This window comes from Meriones unguiculatus, chromosome 8, assembly GCF_030254825.1.
Source record: "Meriones unguiculatus strain TT.TT164.6M chromosome 8, Bangor_MerUng_6.1, whole genome shotgun sequence".
Taxonomy (NCBI): domain Eukaryota; kingdom Metazoa; phylum Chordata; class Mammalia; order Rodentia; family Muridae; genus Meriones; species Meriones unguiculatus.
In genome coordinates, this window is record NC_083356.1 from 66,885,295 (window position 1) to 66,912,958 (window position 27,664).

General features: G+C 44.3%; 2 protein-coding genes across 6 annotated transcripts in view; one reads left to right on the plus strand and one right to left on the minus strand.

Annotated features, from left to right (window-relative positions):
* Positions 1-27,664, plus strand: part of Pax8 (paired box 8) — a 56,861-nt gene that overhangs the window by 18,066 nt on the left and 11,131 nt on the right. The window contains exons 3-9 of one of the 5 annotated variants that reach the window (XM_021662739.2): positions 12,126-12,291; positions 13,844-14,044; positions 15,277-15,365; positions 15,727-15,852; positions 16,113-16,288; positions 22,659-22,779; positions 23,264-23,470. In XM_021662739.2, coding sequence (XP_021518414.1) covers positions 12,126-12,291; positions 13,844-14,044; positions 15,277-15,365; positions 15,727-15,852; positions 16,113-16,288; positions 22,659-22,779; positions 23,264-23,470 — 1,086 coding nt within the window. The remainder of the gene's footprint in view (positions 1-12,125; positions 12,292-13,843; positions 14,045-15,276; positions 15,366-15,726; positions 15,853-16,112; positions 16,289-22,658; positions 22,780-23,263; positions 23,471-27,664) is intronic. The other 4 variants (XM_021662740.1, XM_060389676.1, XM_060389675.1 and 1 more) reach the window with 4 other exon arrangements.
* Positions 8,100-27,664, minus strand: part of Psd4 (pleckstrin and Sec7 domain containing 4) — a 74,749-nt gene continuing 55,184 nt past the window's right edge. Inside the window, exon 17 of the mRNA XM_060389673.1 lies at positions 8,100-9,146. Within this exon, the coding sequence (XP_060245656.1) occupies positions 9,087-9,146 (60 nt within the window). The 3' untranslated portion in view covers positions 8,100-9,086. The remainder of the gene's footprint in view (positions 9,147-27,664) is intronic.

Sequence of the window (27,664 nt, forward strand, 5' to 3'; positions counted from 1 at the left end):
GCAAGCTGGAAACAGCCTTTAGAGATTTTGAGAGAGCCCCAAAGTTCATCCTACCTTTAGAGCCTTTGAGAGAACCCCAAAGTTCATCCTACCTAGAAAAAAGTAGGGCTTGGCAACTTTTAGGCTCAACGCAGCCCCTGTGACCCGGTTGCTTGCAGCACATGGGCCTTTGTGCTTTGGAAACCTCCAGAATGGCCTTAGGAAAAGGCCTGATCTCAAGATCAGCAGTACTTTCCCCAGGAAGCTTAGAGGCTTACTGACATTTACAGGAGCTTTATCCTTGAAAAATACAGACATTGGGTCCTTTTTTGGGAAGGAGGTAACAGGGTTAATCTGAGGGCTGGGGGAGGCAGAGAGAAAAGGGCCTTGAAACCACAATGAAGTCAACCAGATTAATAGAGGAAGAGAGGGGGGTACATCATTAGGAAGACAAAGAGAAAATCATGCTGGAGCAATAGAAAAGGAAATCTAATATCAACTAGGGAAAAATAAATGGAGATTAGGGCAAACAAATTAGCTTTAATGGGTTCAATGCTAATACAAGAATAACAGCAGAGCTGTGAATGCCTTTGAGGGGAGATGGGATAAAGAACCTGGGCAGTCATGCAGGCAGTGGAGATTATGCAGGGAAAGAGTGTGGCCAAGGAGCCAGGGGAGGGAGAGAAAGGAGAGGCAGATGAAGGAGCATGAGGAGAGGTGGCATAGAAGGGGCCTGCTGTCTTTGATAGGGTCTAGTGCTACTAGGTCAGAGGGACAATTAAGACTGGGTAGAAATAAGGTAAAGCAACTGGAAGAGACTGAGGGCAGGGGGAAAGCCTACAGCTGGAAAGACAAAAGAGCGGTGGAAACAGACTTAAAGACAGCAGAGGAAAATAAGCCAATATGGAAGAGTAAGAGAGAAAAAAAAAGTTGTTTTTTTTTTTTTTCCTTACTGGAAAGAAACCAACAGTGAAGACATGGACATCAATCCTCCAACAAATAGAAACCTGGAAAGGATTTTAAAGTGGTTTGTGAAGCATACGCACTTGGGAATGAGGTGCTGAAGGCGTGTTCACTCTAAGGTGTTGTCTGACTAAATGTGGAATAGCCACCTTGCTGCCAGGGCTGGCAGGAGGAGGGCGGCAGGAGCCACCAAGTACAGAGCATTTTGCTTAGGCATCACCCGGAGAGATGGGAGCTTGAGGGTCAGTTCTGGCCCTATTGTAACATGCAGCCTTGGGCAAATTACCATCTCTGCTCCACAAGCTGTCATGTGTAATGTGGAGGGATGTGCTTTCTACCTCTGTGAGTTAAATGGAAAGATGCACTTACATTGTTCTGCTTGACTCAGGAACAGTTCTAAGTATTACCTAACCCAGGAAAGAGGATGAATACAGAACACAACCCACTCTCTTATTCCTTCTCTTTTCATGTTTTTAGGGCCAATATTGGTAAAACACAAGTTAAGTTTTCATTTCATTTTCAGCTATTGCCTAATCTAAGGGAAAGCTCTTTATCTACCCCCTCTCTGTACCTGACTACCAGAGATGAAGTAACAGTACTAAACCTTCACAGCAACACCCGATCCGAGCAAGGGCATCTTCCCCTGCTTTCTAAGGGAAGCCTTTTAATCCTATTTGGAGATATTCTTCAATTTGGCTGAGCCTCAGACCTTAGGAGACTTCGAGTTGCTATTGGTTTTCCCAACTGCCTTAGAGCTTGTGGAGAAACAGAGCCAGGCAGATCAGAGGTAGGCATCCAAAAGAATGCCCAGGAGTCAATGGATAACCACCTAGTCATGCGCTTCGGGAGGAAAAGGAGTACTGGCATTATTCTTGACCCCTAAGGATTCCAGAACCAAGCTTTTCTCATCACTAAGGATTCTAAAATAACGAGAACAGAAAACAAATCAGACAAGAGGGGCAAATGTGATAGGGGAATTTGCTATTTGCTGAGATGTGAAAAATTAAACTGAAACTATTACAGAAAGAACCGTTCATGAAACCATAACCCACAAAAGAATGGATATCAAAAATGGAGACAAATGGAATGCGAACCTTTGTGGAGGGTCTACCAAGCCCACGTTCCATGCTAAGTTCCATGGTGTCTCATATCCAAACAGCATACCTAAATGGAGGGCAGTTAAGGTCATGCCAAGGTCGTAACTTAGAGGTTTCTGTGCAGATTTTCTGGTCTCTCTCTTATACAGCTTCAGAGGATGAAAATCAATGAATATATAAACCTCATCCAGGAATCATTGCCAAATTACATGCTGGGAAGCTGCTTATCAGATGGAGTATCTGTCTATTGTGGACTGCTAAATGGGCCAACTGGTAGGCAGTAGTAGGCTGAAGGACTTCCTTCTTGCTCCACGTGGTTGTTGGCAGCATCACCTCAGCAGCAGCAGTTGCTGGAGATTCCAGTTCTCCTAGAGACAGCCTCACATGTCTCCTAGAAGCATCTGGGCAAAGCCACCAGCTGTCGCTCCAAGCCCCAGCTCCCATACAGCTTCCTTAAAGCACCGAGATTCTCACATTATCAGGTCTCCCTTTGCTTCTGCCTAGGGACAGTGGCTGCTCCCAGTGATAGTGCATCTGTTATTCAAGAGCTTAGACCAGGAGGCTTTCAAATTTCAGATCTTTCTAGACTTTGGATTATTTGCACATATATATGTACACACATATACACATACACATTTTTCTTCTTGAGGATGAGACCCTGTTATCATTCATCTATCTCTCTCATATTTTTTATGCATATAGCATGAAGACTGTTTTGTGTAAGATTTCCATGAACCTATGTTTTTTACTCATACCCTTCAGAGAAGTCAGGTAATGAACATTTAACTTCTTGGTACTAAAGAAGTTTATGATTTTTGAAAACATTTCATATTTTGGGAATTTGGATTAGGAATGACCAACTTGTGTCTCAGAGGCACTACCGTTCTTCCTGTGTGCTTTTATATTCCTTGACATCCAGGAAATGTCAAAATCCATCTGCTGAAATTCCTAGGAACAGGCCTCTGTCTTCTGACCAAACTCTAAATGATGTTACCAGAGAATTTGGAGGAAACAAGGTTCTAGAATTGAATTGATTATGTCTTTGAAGTTAGTGTTGAGCTTCAAGGTAATGAGGTGCAGGGAGCAGTTTCTTTTCTTTTTTACTGACTGAAGGGAAAGACACAAAGTAGCACTGCTCATAGTCACGGTCAAAAATTTCTCCTCCAGCAGGTGTCTGAGCTCTGAGGAAAGCACAGCATCTGCAGGAATCCTCTGTCTCCCTAGCTCCAGCTGTGCCTTATGAATCTTCTCCCAACAGAACTGGAAGCCTCATAGGCCAGTGCTGTGTAGTCACCCCGGCATTCTTCATGTAACCTTTGCAACCAGGGTTAGAAGCAAAAGGCTTCGCAACTAGGAACTTCAAGACCCACATTTGGTGATAATTTCCTTATAGGTGAAAAATTGTAACAATAAAATAGCCCTTATTTTTCCACAGGCTCTTGCAGAACATGCAGGTACATTCATCCATAAATCTGGCTCTTCACAAAAGTATGAATCCCAGAAGGGCTCATACACTTAACGTGAACACCAGAGGCTTGATTTAAGAGCCAGCAGAATGGCCACTGCATTCATTTCATAGGTCCTTCAGAAGCAAATGAAAACCTCTCTTTTCCCAGGCTGTGATATGTTGAGCTACTTCTTTAAATACTTATATCTAAGAATCTGTGGAAAACAGAATTCTCTTGAAGGCAAAAAATACATAGTCTTCTCTAGACCTCCTCTGGGTCTGCCTTCTTCCCTCTTTTCTCTGTTCATCCTTGTTTTCCTTCACTTTTTCTTTTTCCTTCTTCCATTTACTTTCCTTATTTCTTCCAATAATGAATTAAATAAACGTGATTCAGTATCACTCTGTATCAAGCATTACTCTGGATGCTAGGGTTTCAGTAATTAATAATAATGATAATCATCATCATCATCCCTCAAGAAATAGTCTATGCAATGGGGCACAGTCAGCAGCTGGGCACTTATAGTATGCTAAATGTGGTAGTAGAGCTTGGGCCTTGGCACCTTTAATAGAAAGAACCAGAGGGTGCAGGCAAGAAAAAAACATGGAGGACCTCCTTAGGAGGCTAACTCTTAAGATATAGATGAAATGAAAGTAAGGTAATGGCACTCCAGGCATAGGCCATGGCATGGACGAGGACCCAGGAAAGGACTTAGGTACTCTGACAAAAATAGTAAGCCATTATGTGTACTATAACATTGATTTTAAGGCTTAGACAGGTGGGAAATGAGTCAAGAGAGAAAAGAAATGTCATGATGGGTCTTTTTTTGCCAAATTTAGAAGCTTGGGTTTACCATGAATGAAAGGAAGCCATGCCTTTAAACATTGAAGAATGTTTAAAGAAACATTTAAATGGGAACGGTACATCCAGACACGGGTTTAGAGGTATTCCAACTGCATAACAAAGGGTCTCCTGGGGAAGGCTGGAGGGAACCAATGAGCCCAGGTAACCACTCCTACCTGTCTGGATTATGTGTCATCTACGGGGATTTTTCCTCGTGCTCCTTGAAATGATTCCAACTTTTCCTAATTCTATATCCATTGTACCGTGTATGCATCTTAAGTGTTAAACATTTACTTGTGCGTTTATTGGCCAAATATAGAACTCTTCCTAGACTGTCACTAGACTAAAAGCTTCATGAAGGTAGAGACTGATTTTATGTGCTCACTCTACTAAAGTGTTTGGTATGAATAAGACAATGTTGAATACATGGATTTTTGAATGGTGAAGACAGCTAGAGGATATTGGTATAAAAATATTTAGAAATAGAAAGGATGTAGTCTGGTGAGTATTCTGTATGGGAGAATGGAAGATGCTAAAAGCAGTTGGCTAATTCATGTGGGATATATTTATTTAACATGAGATACACATAATTTACCAATAAGCAAAACCTAAATATTTTTGACATCATGTAGCTTTCAATCTGGTAACAAAAAGGTCATTTTTCATTTATATGCAAAGAGATTTGGATCATCTCAGATACCCTTCTCCTCATTCAAATTTTGTCTGGACTATGGAAGTTTCCCTCATTATTTTCAAACAAGTTTCTCATAAAAAGCCATACTCAATTTTGATCAACACTATGTAAAAAATGTAAAGAATGCTAGGAAAGCATCTAAACAGAGGTTCAGCCTAGTCTGTAAATGAAAGCAAAGCTCCTTAAGGCCGGTGACTCCATGCTGAATACAAGGTTAACAGGGTTAATTAGACAAAAGGGGAAGGCAAAAGTTCTAAGTGGATGAAACAGCATGTGCTAAGGCCCAAAGGCAACAGATGCACAACAGTACAAAAGACCGGCAATGAAGAAGATGGAAGAAAACGTGATGAAGCTGAATGTATGTACTCACAGGGCTGCTGTTGTCATCAGCTAAGATGGCTTGGGGAGATTTATTACTTAAGAGATTTCCTATAGGAGGGGAGACTCTTTATTCACAAGGCTATGAAAAGATAGGTAGTAGATAAAACTACTCCTAAATACTTGGCTGCCCAGTAAAGGTTTGTAGAGTGAGAACAGCACTGGTATTTGAGAGAAGTTGTGGAAAGAAACAGACATGGTGCAAAACAAAATGAAGATATGCTAGAGAGAAATGAAAAGCCTAGGCTGGTCATGAAAGGAACCAGGAGATAAGCATGGAGGCCTCTTTAAGAGGGAGAGCATGGCACCTTCTACCGACATATCACTAAGTGTTTGAGCAGGTGAAGAGAGATGACCCCTGAGTGGGAAGGGAAGAAATGTGAGGAACAGGAAAGGCAAATAGGATTATTTAAGTCATTTGGCTTGAAAGCAATAGGAAGAAAGAGTTTCACAACCAAGAAAATAATTTTCAGGCAGGGGCTAGAGAGAGAGAGAGAGATTGATTTCATTTTATTTGTACATCCAGAGTATGGGCCTAGTAGAAAATGAGTGATAAAAATTGGCTCTTTTTAATAGGACAATAAGTTATAGAGTGAGTTTCAGGAGCATCTGAAACCCAAGAGATCTATAGAAATTAATGAGAAAAGTAAACAGTAGGCACTGTCTCTCTTCTCTAGCTTCCTTTAGAAGGACAAGTGACAGGCACAGAGACATCAAAGGTCATGCAGAGAACTGGAGGCAGAGTGGATGCATGATGCTGCTTTCCAGCAGGACAGCTTATTTTCTCTAAGTCCAAGGATGTGACAGGCACTTAACCTCATGGACTAAGGTGATCTGGTATACCAACTTGGGACAGTGGTATCCCACAGTCCTAGAACAATTTTTTAGACACAATTTGAGACAAAGTTCTTGGATTTTTATTCCATAAAGGTGTAAAGCCAAGATGGAGAAGCTGGGAGGTTGTAGCCATTGCCTGCGAGCCAGTGTTCCTGGTTCCAGAGTGAGGGCTTCAGAGACAAATCAGCATCAGCAAGGCTTATTCTTCATGGAAAGGAGTATACAGTAGGATTTGAAGGGTACCCATGGCAGTCACTGCACTCCTTGCTAAGGGCTGCCCACTTTCATTTTCTTTGGAGGAAAAGCATAAAAATAAATAAATAAATAAAATCCACAGATAGTAAAATTCTTTTCTTTTCTTCTTTCTTTTTTTTTTTTTTTTTGTACAGTTCACTGAGATGAAAAAAGAAAAAAGTATTGTGGGATGAGATTTGAGGGTCCCTCAATAGGACTCAGAGTCATATAAACAAAGACTTTGCCTCTACTCGGGGAATTCATAAAGAAACCAAAAAGATAAAGTTTTTGGTCAGAAGTCAGTGATATGATATATAATGGTGCAAAAGATTGTGGGGGATCAGGAAAGGTACTTAGTGTTTTGACATCAGTTCATATGAGAGTTTTAAGTGATGTCTCTGTTTTTGTCCATCCTTACTCTTGGAACCTTCTGGTGGAGAAGAAATTGCCAAACAGTGTCTGTGAGCTCCTGGAGTAGAGCTTCTAGATAGTGAACTTCACCTAAAGCTTTACAGACCTGCAAATTCATTTAAGTCAAGCTAAGCTCCCCCTGATTGGTAAAGCTTGCATTTTCTATCTGAAGATACATACTCAAGAGCTTTCTTACAATCTGGCCAGGCTTCGTCTATCTCTACCTCTCCCCACCCACAGTTCTCTAGACATGCAAAAAGCCTTTGCTTATGAAGCTTCAAACCTCTTCCTGAATTATACTTTCCCCAACCCTACCTGTGGACCAAACATGGATCTCCTACTTATCACTGGCTTCCGGCCTTCAGGCCCACCTATCCATAAAGTACAAAGCATCATGGAAAGAAAGTCAGTACAGTGGGCATCAGTCCCTCTCTGAGGGCAGGAAGGAAGCCTGCACCCACCTCTGGGCATTTGGTGGTGAATCACCTACAGAAGTGCACTCCCCCACACCGGACACAGAAAATGCAAAAGCCTGTCCATCACAGAACTTAGTTCAAAACCTCAGCTCATAGGGCCACCTTCATACTCAGCCACTTGTCCTTCCCAAGCTTTCTTTCATGCATGATCTATGGAGGCAGCAAATAACATTCAATTTGGTCAAAGCCTCAAGACTTTATGTAAGGAATTTTTCTTAGTTCCTGTGGTTATTTTCCTAGTCATTTCTTCAACTCCTCTATGCCTGTGTGCTCCTCCAAGGGATTTCTACCATAACACAGAGATTCCTAATTAATCTGGCTGTGTCTCCCAAAAAGGGTATAAATATTCATTTCTTGTTCAAGGTTACATACACAGGACCTTGTGCTTGAGTCACCATTAGCATTTTGTTAATGTGTTGAATTGAGATGAAAGCCACTAAATACATGTAGTAATTGCAATTCTTGGGAAAAGACGGGAGAAAGAGAGAATATAATCTTGTTTGTTTTGTTAGCCATTGCTCAATGCCCACTATAAATCAGTGGTTCCAAAGTATCAGTGTTCACACAATCTGGAAGTTTCTTTGAAACACACTTAAAAAAATTCTTTGAGAATTTCCTACAGTGAATTTTTTAAAATTTATTTATTTTTTATATTAATCACAGGTTATTTACTTTGTATCCCAGATGTAGCACCCTCCCTCCTTCCCTCCCAAACCCACCCTCTCTCCCTCATCTTCTCCCTGCCCCTTTCCAAGTCCACTGATAGGGGAGGACCTCCTCCCCTTCCATCTGACCCTAGCTTATCAAGTCTCTTCAGGCCTGGCTGCAACGTCCTCTTCTGTGGCCTAGCAAGGCTGCTCCTCCCTGGGAGGTGGGGGGTGGTTCGAAGAGCTTGGCGTTGAGTTCATGTCTGAAATAGTCCCTGTTCCCCTTATTAGAGAACCAATTTGGACACTGAGCTACCATGGGCTATATCTGAGCAGGGGTTCTAGGTTATATCCATACATGGTCCTTGGTTGGAGAAACAGTCTCAGAAAAGACCCCTGTGCCCTGATATATTTGGTCCTTGTGGAGCTCCTGTACTTCCAGGTCTTACTAACTCCCCATTCTTTCATATGAGTGCTTGCACTCTATCGAAGGTTTGGTTATGAGTCTTAATATCTGCTTTGATACACTGCTAGGTAGAGTCTTTCAGAGGCCCTCTGCTGTAGGCTCCTGTCCTGTTACTTGTTTTCTCCTACATCCCATTTGTCTTTCTAAGTGAGGATTGGTCATCTTACCCCGAGTTTTCTTTCTTGTTTATCTTCTTTAGGTATATAGATTTCAGTATATTTATCCTACAGTGAATCTTGATCATATTAATCCCACTTCCCCAGCTCTTCCCAGATCATCCTCCACCACCCTATCCAACCAACCCTCCATTTTGTGTGTTTGTGTGTGTGCACATGCAAGCTAATCCATTGTATCCAGTTTGTTTGGGCTGACTACTCCTGGAGGTGGACTCAGATGTTACACCATTAAAAAAACAACCCAACTTTTCCTCTCCTATCAGCAATCAAATACCAACAGATCCTCAGCCAGGGTTGGGTCTTCATGTTTTCTTTCCCTCTTCCATGCTGGGCTTTTGGATGGCTTGCACTTGTGCAGGTCTTGTGCCTTCTATCACAATCTTTGTGAGTCTGTATGTGCACCTGATTTGTTGAGTACAGAAAACACTGTTTCCTTGAATTTATCTACCACCTCTGGCTCTCACAGTCTTTCCACTCCGTTTCTGTGCAGATCTCTGTACCTTGAGGGGAAGAAGGGATATTTATACTCTGTTTAGCACTCCAGAGTTACTTCTCTTCATAATGAACAATTGTGGGTCTCTGACAAACACAAATTCTTTGTTCCACTCTGAATCCACTGATTTAAAAACTTAAGATATTGGATGCAATAGGTTTTTATTCAATAAACCCTACAAGTGACTTTGGTTGTGTTTCAGTTCACATTTGTTCAAATTTTAGGTCCAAGCCGGGGTGGTAGCATTCAACCATGTTAATGTTATAATGAAAACCTTTATATTTACATCAAGACTTTCAGCTAATGAAATACTTCTCCTCCTCCTTCCGATAGCAGTTGTTACTAGCTTACACTAGCTGGTACAATGAGAAATGCTGTCAAACTCCATTTCAAGCATACAGTTACAAACAACCAAATCCACCTAAATGATGTGACTAAAATGATATGACAGAGTCAAAGCCAATATCTGACCCAAGCTCCTCTCCAGTAAAATAATGCCCTAGAGAAGTCACAGTTCAGGGGCCAGAGATGTGCTGACTGCTCTGTAGTAAGCTTCAGTAGGGACCTGAGCATCTGGGTTTCTATGGATACTGAGTCAGCCTTTAGGATAATTTAGGACCCTAGTTTGTACTACCTGTATTGGAAAATTACAGGAGTATTTTGTGCTTGTTTTGTTTTGAGGAAAAATGCTCAGTTTGTGCCACCTCTATAAAATACACACACACACACACACACACACACACACACACACGCATATGCAATTATGAAATCTGACTTCCAGATAGAGAGACTCTAGCACAAAGATCTATGCTTCATGCAGCAAGAGTTCTGGGAAATAGGGACAAAGCAGGGCTACCTAAAGTCTTTTACATTTGGATAGCTGTCCTATGTGCCCTGGTGTTCAGTGTCTAGACCCTAAAGAATCAAAAGGCATCAATGAGGAAGTGAGGGAAATTTTTCTACAAAGAGCAGCATGGCCAGTGAGGGATCAGAGGAACAAGTTCAAGAGCAGGTAAGAGACATATTTCTTACCTGGGGCTGGGCTGAAGGTCCTGCAACTCATCTAACCCATGGAAAAGTACTCATCAGGACAGGTGAACTACAACAGGACAGGGAGAAGCTGTCCTGGAAGATGGACCATCACGTCCCTCACGCTTGGTGCACAGCCAGTGGCTTTTCCTCCTCACTTATTGCCCAGGACAGAGGCTCATGACCTTGTTTGTTTGTTTGTTTTAAGGGAAATTATCTGTTCTGCTGAAGACATCTTGGGCCCCTGAGGAGAAACTGAGAGGCAGTTCTGCATGTGCTAAGTCAGTGGGTGATAATGGGCACAGTGTGCCCAGCAAAGGCACTTCTTCCACTTGCTCATAAATATTGTTAGATGATGCCACTGGCCTGGTATCAACTTTCCCTTCTTAGGCTGACCTTCTGTGACTTCCAACCCTCCTGTACAATACCAGCTGCTGTGCAGTAAGCTTCAGTCGGGCCCTAAGCATTTGGGCTTAGACCATTGTGTTTCACCTCAACCTCCAGAGTTCTTAGACTTCCCCACCCTAAGCTGGTCACTAGATCCCACCCTGGGGGTGAAAAGATGCTATTCATGCCTAGGCAATGACCTGTCATTGCAGAGACAGGGTCAGCTCCAGCCATCAATCAAGAGCCTACCCTGAAGCCGCAGTGATTGGGGCCATAAGCTTTGTTTGCATCCTTGGCTGCTCTTCGAATAAGCTGAACCAATTGAGTCAAGCTACTAAAACGCTTTTTATGGACTTCATTTTGGAAATTGTATATCTCAGTCCTAAAATTAACCCACCATGGATCTTAGAGTCAAAACCATTGCAATCTAATAGAAATCTAATAGCCTCAAAACCTTTGCAGGTACTATTCCCATGGCTCAAACAGGATCTCCTTTCTCTCATCTAGAACTTCCTACCTTGAGTCTCAGCTTGGACTTTTATAAGTACCCTTCTGTGCTTCTCTGACCAGAGCCAGGTCTATTGATTCAATAATTACTTCTCTAAGAATGGGATTCCAGAAAAGATCCTGGGGGTGTTAATTAGCTGGGCTAGGCTCCTACTGTGATAAGCCCTGGAGGTGGGTACAAATATGCAGATGGATTTATTCACCTTAGGGCTTCAGAACCTGGTAAAGTACCTGACACACAGTAGGCACTAAGTAGATAAGGGTCTGACTAGCTATCTATGGTCGGAATGAAGTACAGAATCAGTCCAAACAGTGGGAGCCAGGTCAGGGAAACAGCCCAGGCTTGGCTTGCCATGCACTGTACTATCCCACCCCCACCCCTAGCCTGACACAATGGTACTGAACTCACGGGATGTGTCCAAATGAGTTCTCAGCCTGGTGGTTTTAGTTCTTTGATCTGTCAAAGAGAGAAGAGAACTTGGGGTTGCTTAGGCAAGATAGTCACAGACGGCTCAGTCCATTCTGACATATCTCAACCAGAAACTCCTTTGTTTCTTTTGTATTTGTGTTATAAAATATGGTTCTGTGTTTTAAGAGGAGCAATACAAATGGAAAGACTACTTATTTCATCCTGTACTTTTATTTTAATTAAAAGAAAAGGAAACTCAGGCAGAAGGGAGATATTTTCTCTAGTATCAACTTAAGAAAACTGAATTCTCCATTGCTACACATCTGCAGAGGGAGGGGAATGTGGGAAAGAGGGCGTTGATGATACTTGGCATAGAGGGCTGGGCTCCTGAGTGAGATGGAGCAGATCCAAAGGGTCCCCAAATAGTGATGTGCTCCTTTTGAACCCTCACATGACAGATGGGGTAAGCAGCTTATAACACTTCCCAGCAGCTGTGTTTTTGAGTAAGACTCAAGTGGAATCTTTGAGGGATTCAAGTAGAGGGACCTGACCATATAATGCCCAGTAATGGTCAGAACTCATACTCAAGAATAATTCTCACCCAACATTTACCACCTGGTCTAACAACTGTCCCTGACAATGCTGTCTTTTCAGGCCATGGAGGGCTGAATCAGTTAGGAGGGGCCTTTGTGAATGGCAGGCCCCTGCCGGAAGTTGTCCGTCAACGCATTGTAGACCTGGCCCACCAGGGTGTAAGGCCCTGTGATATCTCTCGCCAGCTCCGTGTCAGCCATGGCTGTGTAAGCAAGATCCTTGGCAGGTAAGCACGAACTTCACCACACACTACCTTTCCTGTAAGGCTTGCTTCTGTGGTCAACCTCACAGCTGCAGGCTCATGTACCATCTGATTTTGCTTGTTTGTTTGTTTTTGTATTTATTATAGGTTTTTTTTTTTGAGACAGGGTTTCTCTGTGTAGCCTTGGCTGTCCTGGACTCACTTTGTAGATCAGGCTGGCATCAAACTTACAGAGATCTGTCTGCCTGAGTGCTGGGATTACAGTTGTGTGTCACTGCACCTAGCTGATTTTGTGTTTCTAAAGCCACAACTTTCAGAGTATCTGTTAGAGAAGTAGTGAGAATATTTGATGAGATTTACAGCCCAGCCCTACTAAATCAGCCCCTGAGCTAGACCTGTGGCTTTTGTAAGATGAGCAGGAAGCATGACACTCAGAAACGTGGAGGCTTGGGAACCATTGATCTTTAAGACTCAGGGTGGTAGTTCACAGCTCTGCCTGTACCAGGAAACTCTAAACTCTAACACAGATAAGAAAGCCAGGATCTAGGCTCCAGCACAGAGCAATAAAAGGGAATGGACTCAAATGTATGTATAACATTAGCTTCCATTTCACCCAAGTGATTCTAATTTTCAGTTGGAAATCTGAGTCCTGAGAGCCACAGGAAACAGTTTCAGAAGGACAAGGGACACCAAAGTCTTTGATCCTTCCATCAGAAATATTAAGTAGAGAATTTGGGAATTTCAGAGTTCCATATCCTGTCTACCTTATTCCCCAGTGCAATGCACACAGACACACAGACACACAGACACACAGACCCATTCAAGAGAAACTTTGCTTCAGGGAGATAAAGGAGCTAGGATATAGAGAGCCCTGGCTCTCCTCCCGAAATTGCTAGAGGGAAAGTTGCCTTTTCTTAGGGCCAAGGACAGAGTATTATTTAGGTGATTGTGGAGTCCCAGAGATAAGAGCTTTGAGTGACAATGACGAAGGTGTTTTAAAAGACCCAGGTATTGATTGGCAGAAGAGACCAGAGAAGACAAAAACCAGAAGGCCTCTTGATCAAGCCACTCATCTATCAGCCAGCTAGGGGTTGAATCAGGCCAGGGAGTCAAAGTAAGGCTAGACTAGAGAAGCAGCTTCAACTTGAACTACAGAACCTTGTAGAAAACCAGAGAGTAAAGGGTGAGGGAGATGGCTCAGACTTGGACAAGGCAAAGGTGGCCCAGCAAGACATCAGGAGGTTCAGTGACTCAAGCTGGCTTCCTTGAGTGAGGCCAGGAGAACAAAGGAGCAGGGTCAACCATGCTAAGAAAAGATGGATGAGAAAAACATGAAGACCTGTGACTCTCCAGGGTCAATTCTGAAACATCCTTTCTTACAAGGGAAAGCTTTGTGTGTTTTCTGATACAAATAGAAGCTGAGCAGGAGTGGTGGGGGTCAGGGCTGGGAGTTGGAAGCATGTCTCAGTCCCATACCTCTCCTTGGTAGACTCAGAGGGGACAGAGGCTTACGTCAGGTCTGTGTTCAAAGGCCCCACCTGCTTATCGGGTAATTTTGGGGGGTTCTCTATTGGAGTAGGTACTACGAGACTGGCAGCATCCGGCCTGGAGTGATAGGGGGCTCCAAGCCCAAGGTGGCCACCCCGAAGGTGGTGGAGAAAATCGGGGACTATAAGCGGCAGAACCCTACCATGTTTGCCTGGGAGATCCGGGACCGGCTCCTGGCCGAAGGTGTTTGTGACAATGACACTGTGCCCAGTGTCAGCTCCATCAACAGGTGAGAGACAGCAGTTCTTGGCATCCTCCTAGGCCCTAGAGTTCTGGGAAATTCCTGTAAGAAACACAAAGGGGGCCTGGCCTGGGTAGATAGACTAGGGGTTCTGGGGAGAGGCTTTACTTTGGAGAAGCAGGCAGGAGGTGCTAGGCCTGGCATGTCACCATTCCAGCCTTCTCTTGTGGCACCTCTGTCAGTCCCCACACTAAGTTGTGTTGTATCTGGTTTGCTTCCTCAAACACCGCATCCTCTTCTGTGAAAGAAATTTCTTGAGCAGATATGTTTCTGGCTCTCATTGAGTACTTTGTCACTCGTTTTACTTTTTCAATCAATTGCTTACTGCCCTTTCATCAGTCATTTACTCATTCATTCACACATAGTTCATTCAGTTTACTCTCTATTAGTTCCCAGAGCATAAAATCCTTGTCCTTATGAAGTTTACAGTCTAATGGTAACGCAGAGTACCCACACAGACACGTCAAAAATACAGCTACTTGTCCTGCTGAGGCTAGGAGCCTGATGGCAGTGGGGTAGCCTATGGTAACTTGTTTTAGGGAAATCATGAAAGCCTTTCCTTAAGAAGCAGAGAGTGGGAATTCACTACATGGAAAGGGATACCGGAGGAACTCTGAAATGGCATTACAAAAATCCTGTAGTTAATGAGAGCTTGCATAGGAAATGAAAGAAAGTTAGTCAAGAGACAAGAAAGGCCTGAAGTACAGTGAGTATAAGATGCCAGAAGAAACTACCCCCAAGAAGCTTCGGCCACTGTATCTTACTCCTGCCTTTGATCCATGCACAGTGGGCAGCCACTGATATATTTTAAGCAAGAAGCTGATTTATATTTGAAGAGGCTCACTCTGGTTAGAAGGAGAGAATCAATGGGAGTATGTGGGGTGGGCCACTTTGGGCCACTGGAGGAATAGAGCAGTGGCACACACTCACATCTTAACAAGGAGATACAAAACAGGATCAATTGTGCGGAGCCTATCAAGGTCAAAGCTACAGGACCTCTTTAAGCTGCAACTATGTTTCCGCCTTGAAAGAACTGTTTCTAATAATGACATGGGACCCGAAGAAGCAGGTATGAAGAATGAGGTGAGGTCAGTGTTTGTGGACTCAGAATTAGAGACACATTTAAGATATTTAAATGGGTTGTCATGAAGTTGAGTGGGACCAGGACTGCCATAGCTCCTGATTCATCTTTTTCTAATGGTCCTTCTGCTTCCTCATAGAATCATCCGAACCAAAGTGCAGCAACCTTTCAACCTCCCCATGGAGAGCTGCGTGGCCACCAAGTCTCTGAGCCCAGGACACTCACTGAGTAAGTGTTCAGAGATTTGGCTGTCCCGATACCTTTGAATGTAGACCCAATCTACACACCCATACAGATACAGACAAGAACATTCGAATGCTCATAAACCTGTGTGTGCACTGAGTTATTACCCTGAGGCAAAGTCTATGTTAATGTTCATGGGAGACTCATAGGAACATGAGAAAATGGACACACTTAAGACAAATGCCATTCTAGAAAGCCTTTCCATCAGCAGGCAGTTGGAGTGAAGGACTCTAGCTCTTCAGAGCCCCTGTCCACAACATAGCCTGCTGCTTGGGATCCATGGTGGTGGTAGGAGCTGTGAGGAGTGTTGCCTCCCATTTCTGACCCTCTCCTTATTCCTTTGCAGTCCCTAGCTCAGCTGTAACACCCCCTGAGTCACCCCAGTCGGATTCCTTGGGCTCTACCTACTCTATCAACGGGCTTCTGGGAATTGCTCAGCCTGGCAGTGACAACAAGAGAAAGATGGATGATAGTGAGTGCTCAGGGGACCTGTGGGCGGCATGAGACACAGGAGACTACTTTGTTCAAGCTTTGATAGGAAGGAAAGCCTTCCTTCCATGCCCCAAGACTTGGTAGGGCTCTGAGACTCTACTCACAGGAGCCTGGCTCTTCTCCCTTAGCTAGTCCTGTTCCCACCTCTGCAGCCCATCCACTCCTTTGCTTTGGCCACTTTGGTCTGATGGCTTAGTAGAGGAGTTTCCTGAAAGCTTTCTTCTTGCCTGGGGGCACTAGGTGACCAGGACAGCTGTCGGTTGAGCATCGACTCACAGAGCAGCAGCAGCGGTCCTCGAAAGCACCTCCGTACAGACACCTTCAGCCAGCACCATCTTGAGCCACTTGAGTGTCCATTTGAGCGGCAGCACTACCCAGAGGCCTACGCCTCTCCAAGCCACACCAAAGGCGAGCAGGTAAGAAGGGGTGCAGGAGATAGGCAGAACAGACAAGGATCAGAGTAAAGCATGTTCTCTAGCCATCAAAAACAACTGCAAATTGCTCCCATGGGCTAAGAGCACCCACTTGATACAGTGTTTAGCTGCGTGCACACCTTATTTACAAGCCTCCAGACCTCCTTCTTCTCACCAAATCAGAACTTTGAACCTAGTTTTTGCTTGTAGGGCCATCTTTTTGCCATCAGTGGCTTCCTCCAACAATACAAGCCCACATTTGTAGTTAAAGTTCACACCTCAATACCACTCTTAGCCCCACCTTTGGTCTCTCCCTTTGCATAGTCTAGGATTCTGTGTGACTCCTGTACCGAAGCACACCAACCTCATTCATCATGTGCCCTCCTTGTAGGATGCCTTCCTTCTTACTACTCTACCTGGAAAAATACCAGCTGGCTATGGCTCAGCTCAATCACCCTCCCCATGATTTTGTCCCTGATTCTCACCTATGATTTACTCCTTTGGTCCCTGTCATCCTTCCTGTCTCATACACAGCTTCTCTTCACGTCTCACAATGCTTCCTAATAATCTAATGAGTAGGGTGTGAAGGCAACAGACTTAAGAACAGGGCAGACTCTTGAGACACCCCCCATCTCTAGACCCTTATTATTTATTATTAATGTTACTTTTGTGTGGTTATAGAGAAGAAACTTAGGGCTTCACACACACTAGACAAACTCCCTTTGAGTAGCATCCCAAACCCAGTACTTTAATTTGACAAACCTACTCAACCTAGGTATATCAAACGAATGAACCAATGACTCAATTGAGAAATCAAGAATGATAAGACACAAGCTACAGGGAGGTTTCCCCTCCGGATCTTAGGACATGGACTACAATTGGATTGCTTCTGTGAAAAGCAGGCAGAGATATGAACATTCCCATAGTGAAGCCAACAAATGTCCCATAATGCTAACAACCACTGAGAGACATTTAATATTATCTGTCAATGGTTCCAGGGTCTCTTCCATCCTACCTAGTCAAACAGCCCAGGAAACTCTTTGGGAGTATGGCCTATCACTCTTCTCGGCTTGGGGAAAGCCTACAAGTACACCTTTAAGACCTGAGGGAGATGATGATGATGCTAACAAGCAGTTGAAACATTGCCAATGAATGGCTGGGCTGCTGGCCCTGTGCCAACCCCCACAGCTGGGTAGACAATATGCGTCAGTGATTTTTATCAGCCTTGGCTATGACAGCTGTGAATGTTGTAGACAAAATCGGTTATCAGCAATCCCAGGGAGAGGGCCTGGGTGCACAGCTGATAATCAGAGCATGGCAACAGAAGGCAAGTGTTGAGCCTGCAGGAAGCTTATTCTATGGTGGTAAGCTGGAAAATGCAATGTGCATGTACGAGCTACCTTTGGAGAATAATGAAGTCCTACTGAGGAGATCCTGGGTATCCACTAGGTCCCAGAGCCATTTCCTGGCTTCATCCATAAGTCCTCCAAAGGACCCTATTTGGTTAGAGAGCCCCTGTGCCGTGCTGGTGGATGTGCATGGAGGATCTTAGGATGAAAGACTGTTAGAACTACAGGAGACTTAGTGACCACAAAGCCTAGCTTTTCAGTTTGTATGAGGATAACTCAGGGCCTGGAGCTTGGGAGGACTTGGGAACGGATGGCTGAGGGTTTAGCACTGCCAGCCCTAGTTTGATTCATATGGAATAACCCACTCTTGATTCCATGGATGCTCTTTTTGTTGTTGTTTTTTTAGGGGGGTGAGGTTGTGTGTGTGTGTGTAGGGGGTTCCAGACAGGGTTTCTCTGTGTAGCCTTGGCTGTCCTGAAAGTCGCTTTGTAGACCATGCTGGCCTTGAACTCACAGAGAATTACCTTCCATTTGCCTTCTGAGTGCAGGGATTAAAGTGTACCAGGTCTGTTTGAACTCTCTGAGCCTTGACTTTTTCTTACCTTTAACAATAGGGCATCTAGCACCCTCCTCCATTGCTTGTGGGAATGTAAACTTGTACAACCACTTTGGAAATCAATTTGGCACTTTCTCAGTTAGGAAGAGTGCCGCCTCAAGATCCAGCTATACCATGCCTAGGCATATATCCAAAAGATGCTCAAGTACACAACAAGGACATTTGCTCAACCATGTTTGTAGCAGCTTTATTCGTAATAGCCATATCTGGAAACAACCCAGATGTCCCTCAACTGAGGAATGGATACAGAAATTGTGGTATATTTACACAATGGAAAATACTCACAATCATGAAATTTGCAGGCAAATGGTGGGAACTAGAAAAGATCATCCTGAGTGAGGTATCCCAGAAGCAGAAAGACACACATGATATATCACACTTATAAGTGGATATTAGACCTATAAGATAGGATAAACATACTAAAATCTGTACACCTAAAGAAGCTAATCAAGAAGGAGGACCCTGGGTAAGATGCTCAATTTTCATTCAGAAAGGCAAACTGGATAGACATCGGAAGAAGGTGAAAATAAGGAACAAGACAGGAGCCTACCACAGAGGGCCTCTGAAAGACTCTACCCAGCAGAGTATTAAAGAAGATACTGAGACTCTCAGCCAAACTTTGGGTAGAGCGCAGGGAATCTTATGAAAGAAGCAGGAGATAGAAAGACCTGGAAGAACAAAAGAACAAAAGAACTGAAAAATCTGGGCGTATGGGTCTTTTCTGAGACTGATACTCCAACCAAGGACCATTTATGGAGATAACCTAGACCCCTTGCACAGCTGTAGCTGGAAACTCAGTCTCCAAACAGACACCCTATTAAGTGGAACAGGGACTGTCTCTGACATGAACTCAGTGGCTGGCTCTTCGATCACCTCCCCCTGAGGGGGGAGCAGCCTTAGCAGGCCACAGAGGAAGACTATGAAAGACAGTCCTGATGAGACCTGATAGGCTAGGGTCAGATGGAAGGGGAGGAGGTCCTCCACTATCAGTGGACTGGGGAAGGGGCGTGGGAGGAGATGAGGTAGGGAGAGAAGGAGGGTAGGGTTAGGAGGGGACAAGGATGGGGCTACAGTTGGGATACAAAGTGAATAAATTGTAATAAATAAATAAATAAATAAGGAAAATGAAAGAATAGGGGTCTAACCTTATTTCTTTTGGTGGAAGGAAAATAACATTCCTAAAAGCTGAAAACAAAACAAAAACAAAACAAAACAAAAAAAGAATAGGGGTCTAGCCTGGCACTTCGGTGTGCACCTATAATCCCAGAACTCGGGGAGGCAGAGGCAAGCAGATCTCTGTGAGTTCAAAGCCAGCCTGGTCTACAAAGTGAGTCCAGGACAGCCAAGGCTACACAAGATAAAACCCTGTCTCAAATAAATAAATAAATAAATAAATAAATAAATAAATAAACAAACAAGAGAGAAAGAAAGAAAGAAAGAGAAAAGGGGGGTCTAGAATCTAGAATCTACTGCATAAGGCTGATTAATTGTTATTTTAAATAAAGTGTTGCTTGGCAAGAATACTCAGCGAGCATAGCTGTTCAGCAAGCCGTGATAATAGGTGTATTGTTTTAACCACTATGGAAAGAGTTAGTAACCGCCACATTCTTGGTCTGTCTTTAAAACATTCTCTCTTATTCTGTTGATTCACATGGTAGTAGACTTAAAATACAGAGGAAGAGTACCCAGATTTATTTTCCTTTTTTGTGTTTATTATTATTATTTACAATTTATTCACTTTGTATCCCAGTCATAGTCCCCTCCCCCATCTCCTTCCAGTCCCACCCTCCCTCCCTCTTTCTCCTCTATCCCTCTTCCCTAGTCCACTCATAGGGGAAGTCCTCCTCTCTTACTGTGTGACCCTAGCCTATCAGGTCCCATCAGGACTACCTGGATCTTCTTCCTCTGTGGGCTGGCTAGGTCACCCCACCAGGGAGAAGTGATCAAGGAGCAGGCAACTGAGGTCATGTCAGACTGTTTTCTCCTCTTACTAGGGAACCCACATGGAGACTGAGCTGTCTATGAGCTACATCTGAGCAGGGGGTCTAGGTTCTCTGCATGCATGGTCCTCCACTGCTGGTGGGAATGTAAACTTGTACAACCACTTTGGAAATCAATTTGGCACTTTCTCAAAAAACTGGGAATAGTGCTACCTCAAGACCCAGCTATACCACCCCTGGGCATATATCTGAAAGATGCTCACCCATACAACAAGGACATTTGCTCAACCATATTTGTAGCAGCTTTATTCATAATAGCTAAAATCTGGAGACAACCTAGATGTCCCTCAACTGAAGGATGGATACAGACATTGTGATACATTTTCACAATGGAACACTACTCAGCTATTAAAAACAAGGAAATCATGAAATTTGCAGGCAAATGGGTGGAACTGGAAAAGATCATCCTGAGGGAGGTATCTCAGAAGCAAAAAGACATGCATGGTATATACTCACTTATAAGTGGATATTAGCCATATTATATAGGATAAACATACTAAAAATCTACATTCAGAAGGGAAAGCAGATTAGACACTGGAAGTGGTAGAAGAGATGGAACAGGACTGGAGGCAAGCACAGACTAGCAGGGGATCAAAGCAGATGCAGAGACTCACAGCCAAATTTTGGACAGAGTGCAGGGAATCTTATGGAGGAAGGGGGATATAAAAGGACCCAGAGGGGACAGGAGCCACACAAGGAGACAAACAAAGCCAAAAAAGCTGGGGCCCCGGGGGGTACTGCAGAGTACACAGATTTCTAACAACACCTGGGGGTGACACTGTAATGAGAAATGAGGTCACTTCCACCCTTGTTGATTTCCCAGACAAGAAGTGTGTATCTTTGTCCCATCTGAGAGCAGGCATAAGTACCTATTTTTATCTTACCTCCCAAAGACACAAACCTTCTGTGCCTGGATGAGCAAGCATGCAGATTGTTTCAGTTTGGAATCATTATGCCCTCCTGTCCCCAATTCAAGTTTAAGGTCAGAAAAAAATTCTAGTCATCATTAGCATGTTTAAGATATTGAATGCAACACCACTTTCTTTAACTATATAGCTTTACTTTTCTCTTTGGCCTGGGTTTAGAACAGAAACTTGATTTTGAGTGAGTATTTTGCTGTCAAATCAACACATTCACAGGCATTTCAAACCATTTTTTTGCACTTACTAAAAATTAGATATTTTGTTCAATTTCATTAGAGTCTAGCTCTGAGCAACTCCACCCTGCCTCTAAGTAGGCCCGCTCGGAAGAATGGAACCAAAGTGCCATTTACTCAGTAATTGCTGCTATGTGCTGATGGTGCCCTGGTGGCCTCCAGAATTGACTGCAGCTTCCAAAAGTGCCCTGCATGCAACCAGCAAGTTTTGTGACTCCTTGGAGAACTGAGCTCAATGGAAATTACTGAAAACAGTTGTCTTCATCAGAGCTGTTATATAACTATGGACCATTCCTTGATTCCAGTCTTGTACACAAGTTCAAATAGTGCTTTGTGAAATGTGTGGCCTGTGTATGTGTGGAGTGTATGTGTGTTGTGTTTTTTGGGAGAAGGACAGCAGAGAGCCGAAAGGAAGGTGGGCTATCCTCATTCATGCCTTTAGCCTAACAAACTATAGCCTAACAAATTATTTTCTCAAGGAATGCCTTAGGCCATAAACATGCTTATACCAGGTAACACCAGTTATGCTTAACTCTTATTGAGCATAACACCAAGTACTTGATAGAACAAAATGAGTCTTTTGAAACAAAATGAGTCTTATAAATCTGTCACAATGGAACTAAATGTTTCTATCTGCGTGTGTAATGTAAATGTGGCATAGTCTTGCTGGTTTGTATCACTGGGTTGCTCAATAAGAATGACAGCAGCAGAGTCCAACTGTGAGCAAGTGTAAGAAGTGATCACTGTCATCAGTTTAGGGCAGCCATTGACAGTAGGAACCCCAGAGCCTGAATCCTCACTCCACCTCACAGGAGAGGGTTTGAGTCTTCAGCTGAATTTGCATTTCCTAAGCAGGAATCAATTATTAGTGAAAGATTCTGAGCATCTTCACCTACTATCAGATCCAGCCCTATGTGAAGAAATAGGAAAGAGACCAGCACCCAGTCAGGATAGGATCCTCTGAGGGCCACTCTCCATCAAATACCTGAGCTTCCTTGGCACCAGTGGGTCTTGAATTCTGGAACTTGGAAAGGAGAGCCCTAAGCCAGGTCCTGGGAGAGTTCCAGGGCTTTGAGTGGGGGAACTTGCCATGTTGAGCTAAGAGAGAGCAAGAGGATAGTACATCGAGCAAGAAAGCTTTTGCTAGAAAGACTAGTGTTACCCACTCCAGAGACAGACAGTATGATCAGTAGGAAGACAGGCTTGCTCTGGGGCCTTGCTCTACCCCTGCTGACTTCCCTTTGTTCTCCAGGGGCTGTACCCACTGCCCTTACTCAACAGTGCCCTGGATGATGGGAAGGCCACCCTGACGCCTTCCAGTACACCTCTGGGACGCAACCTCTCGACTCATCAGACCTACCCTGTGGTGGCAGGTAGGATGCTTAGAGGCTCCTGAACCATCTGGACTCTACTCTGAGGGTCAGGATGGGCTTGGGGCAGGGGAAGGCAAGGCATCTGGCTGGCAGGAGGAAGGTGTTGGGGTACTGGCCTGGAAAGGAGAAGTAGGCAATGCTGACTGGGCCTCAAAGTGGAGCAAAGGGTTGGTGCCTTCAGTCTTTGGCCCCTCTGCATCTCCTCACTTGCCCTTGCAGGGAGGGGCGGAGCGCACACATACTTTAATCTTTCCATCCATCTATACTGGCAGAAGGCACAGCAGGGAGGTAGAGCCTCCAGCTACTCCATTTCATTCCATCTGAGGAACACTGTGTAGCCATGGCTCCCCATCCTAGACTCCTCCTACAGCATCCAGGCCTGCCTGTCCCCATACCCTTGCCCCATCTCATGGCTTGGTTTGTGCATGTTCCCGCCTCATCATCTCACACCCCTTTCTCCTTGTTGTCTCCCTCCCTCCGGCAGATCCTCATTCACCCTTCGCCATAAAGCAGGAAACCCCAGAGCTCTCCAGTTCTAGCTCCACCCCTTCCTCTTTATCTAGCTCCGCCTTTTTGGATCTGCAGCAAGTCGGCTCTGGGGGCCCAGCAGGTGCCTCGGTCCCACCCTTCAATGCCTTTCCCCATGCTGCCTCCGTGTATGGGCAGTTCACGGGCCAGGCCCTCCTCTCAGGTATGACAGGGAGGTCCTGGGCTCTGTAGATGTCGTGGGGTGGGAGGGAGGTCCTTAAATCCCCTGAGACCAAAGTCCTCTGGTCCGAGGCTAATCCCATCTTTAGTCCGAATCTAGCCCATCACCGCCTTATTCTCTAATTTATCAAGCACATGGTTCTCTCCCTGTTGGAGAAGTCAAGAGTCAGAAATAGCCACTTTGCGGGTGCTAGCAAGTGGGAAATATCACTCCAAAAGTGCTAGGGGCTGTAAAATGTGAACCTTTTGTATAGATTCAAGAAAGAAATAAAGACAAAATGTGGAGGAAAAAAGACTCTTGAACCAATTTCTGGATCAACTTCCTGAAAAGGAATGTTGAGTCACCATTTGTGACTATCTTCCCGCCCAGGGGAGTGGCAGCACCATCGATGGGCACGGGAGCATCTCTCATTGCCTTAGCTTTGGTGACTGCACAGCTTCACAGTTGGAGGTGTTGAGGGGCTTGCTCTAAGGCTTAAAGCCTGAAGTAGGTTAGGGACATCTGGAGCAAACCTCTTGTATCCTGAAAAAGAAACAGCCCACAGTCTCCAGAACAGAGCAAGGGCTGACGCCCTATACATCTAATCCCAACTGGATCTTCCAAAGAAAGCATCTTCCTAACCAATCAATGTCTGAACAAATGTCTGAAAGAATCAAGGTTTGATTTGGGCCCAGGCAGAGCCACTTTAAAGTCTTCAGATATCTGACTGACTGTTGACACAGGGACTCTGGGGGTGGGGTGGGGGCGGTCCCAGAACCAAGAAAGGAAGAGAGCTAGTTTCCAGTTGGGCATTGGAAGACTCCTGTGTGAGAGAGCCATCTCCACTGAATATAGATAGTAAGTGACAGAGAACATGCCTGCCTGTTTCCAGCTCTCTGGCCCTATCGTCTTGAGAGGTTAAATCAGAGATGAAACAGGGAGACACAGCCCAGAGACAAGCCAGAGTTGGACAGTCAAGGCCATCTGGACCAGTAGTTTTTCAATATTGTAGACCTCTCTTGGAATTTAAGATGAAAGTCTTCACCAGTGCCAGGTGTCCTACCAGAGCAGCAGACTGGCTCCATCTGAGTGCTGCCTCCTGCAGGCCTGAGAAACCACAGCAGTGTGACCACTGGATCTAAAGGGCCTGTGACCTAAGCCAAAGCATACTTTCTTATAAGCGACAGCATTTTCAGTCTGTCTGACAACTGGTATTTCTTCCCTTCTCCATCCATGCATCGTTGTAATGGATATGGACAATGTAAGGGCAGAGAGGCAGTGGAAGAAAGGAAAAGAGTGTTGAGTTGGAGTTTGAATTTTCAAAAGGGTGAAATCAGCAGAGATGGGTCATTTGTTTTGAGCAAAGTGATTAAAATGCACAAACCTGTGAGCTGAGTGAAATTCTGTCAGCCAGAGAACATGGAGTGGGGAGTGGAAGAGAGAAAGAAATGGCTTGTTTACTGTGGGAGCATGCAGGTTGCACAACAGGGCACACGTGTCTATCTCATGGGAATAGGAGGCCAGGAAGCAGGTAAACGATGTGGCTGAGGGTAAGGGCACGTGATTCAGAGCAATTCTTCCATTATTGTTTGAGCTGCAGACTTGGCTGAGAGAGGACAAACAGTAAGTATAGAGAAGTCATCACAGACACGAGCTATGATATATATTATAGTTGGAACAGCCCAGGGTGAACTTCCTCACTTTATAGCCCACATTCTCTCCCATCCTTTCACCTTTCTAGCGTTGGAAGTATCCCTGTAAACACATGATCAGGACTGATGCTTCCAGATTCTGCTGTCTGCTATTTAATGGACATGCCCACTGTCTAAGTCAGCTGCAGGACTAGGAGGTCATCCAGTCCATGGACTAAAGCACCTGACAACAGATCCCAGGTGGTCACCAAGCCATTAGGTAACCAAAGATGTAGTTTAGTTCATCCTCTGCCAGGTGATGCCCCACTCCTTGAATGGCTGGCCACAATGTGAAAAATTCAGTATAGAGGCAAAGGCCCTAAGAGTGACCAGGCTTATGGGATCTGGGAGTCCATGTATTTAAGAACAAGAAACAAGTGAAGACTGTAGTTTGGAGAGGCAAGCCCAGATCTTCACCTTAAGGACAACGTAGATGAGTGCTAATGCTTAGCAGGGGATCAGTGCAGACCTCCTCAGAGACTTCCCACCTAAGGCCTGGCCTGACCTAAATACCTGTCCCTTGGCTGAGCCCTCATGGGGTTGAGAGAACATGGTAGGGTGGAGGAATGTTAGAAATGAGCTTAAGAGCCTGAGAACTGTAACCTATCCACCCAGGAATGAGGTAAATCTTAAGAGAAGGAGAAAGGAGCAGAGAGCAAATCTCTCCCAAGATATGCTTCAGGAAGGGAGGGGAGAAGGAAGAGTCAAGGAGTTTTCATTCTGAAATTAGCTAAACTCAATCCTGCATGGATCTCCCTAATCCCCTCCATTTTTCTTCTTGCCTTAAGAAGCCCCTGTCACCGGCTCAAACATTTTTACCTACCTCACAGACTTCTGCACTGAGTGATCCTCTTAGCCTGAGGGTTCTATGAGTACCGTCTCCAGAATGACTCCCCTGAGCCCTGGCTCTTTTTCTGGCCAGCCAGAAACATTAGAGACTTGAGAAAGAATGAGACTTACCTACCATTCCTAGAACACCCCCATCCCTTTCCCGTTGATTCCCATCCCCCAGTCATGACAGTGACATCAAGGACATCCTTGTTCTTGCTCTTGTAAGGCTGACTACAGCTCAGCTGATGGGAAAGCTGCAGCTAGTCTTTTATCATCAAGGAGCCCAGTATCCTCCTCCATTCTTTTGTAAAAAATATATTTAGTCTTGCCAAAGAGATTTCTGGGTTGCCATAAATTCTCCTTGCTATCAGAACAAGATAAGGCATTGAAAAGGGGTTACACAGAGGGCAGACATCAAAGGGGTCAAATGAAATAGTCTCAAATCACCTCTACCCTCTAGATTCCTTCCTCTAGCTAATGGCTTTCTGTTCCTGCTCTCTACCTCTAATTAGAATATTGACCAAGAATTCTGTGGTACCAGAATTTTCCTAGAGAATTCCACTTTGTAGCCAGCCAACCTATGTTGACGCCTAAGTCAACATTTTTAAAAGAGGCCCCCACTGGAAGTCTATTGGAATGCAAAGGATCTGGAATTAGACAGCAAGGATAAATTTATTATGAAGAGTCTTTGAAAGCGAATGGGTAAGAGGGTGTGTCTGACCAGAAGGAAGCACCTCCAGCTGGTGGCTTCTTTTGTTTTGTTTCTTGGATTGTTCAAGATTCTTTTTGTTGTTGTTGTTTGGTTGGTTGTTTTTTTGTTTTGAGACAGGGTCTTACTATGTAGCTCTGGCTGTCCTGGAACTCATTATCGATCAGGCTGGACTGGAACTCACAGAGATCTGCTTGCCTCTGCCTCCTGAGTGTTGGAGTTAAAGGCATATGCCACCACACTTGACACTGTTGAAAGTTCTTGAATGTCTGAAAGACTTTTTTTTTTAGTGCTGGGCATTAAATCCAAACCATACAGGTGCTCTGCCACTGAGCTACACTTCAAAATCTTGTTTTTTAAGACATTAAAGCAGAGGGGTTAGAGGGATGACTCAGCAATTAAAAGCACTGACTGCTGTTCAATTCCTAGCTCCCACATAGTAACTCACAACCTTCAATAACTGTAGTCCCATAGGATCTGATTCCCTCTTATGGTGTAAGGATGTACAAAACTCCATATACATAAAATACACGAGTAAACACATATTTTTGAATAAAAAATGAAAGACAGTTTTGTGGAGCAGTTAAGACAATCTTTTAAGGCACAGTTTGGTTAAGCTGGTGTCCTAGAAAAAATTTTATTTGTCTTTCCAGGAGGGCCAGGTTTTATTAGGGGAAGTCTTCAGTGAGCTGTTTGGACTATTGATTCTCAAATCTTTCTTACTGGGAGAAAATTAGATAACTGAAGAGAAATGAAGATTAAAATCCTTGAGTAGAGGGACAGAGACCAGTGAATTCTTTTGCAAGCACTAGCATTCATGAGGTGAGGCCCCAATGAGAGAGATCATGGGTTAAACTGTGACCTGAAGTATGTGTCCAGGAACGTTGTGTAGTAGACAGCTGAGATGAAGAAGCTATAGGTTCAGGTGGCAGAAGATGGCCAGAAGGGCAAGGGACAGTGCCAGAA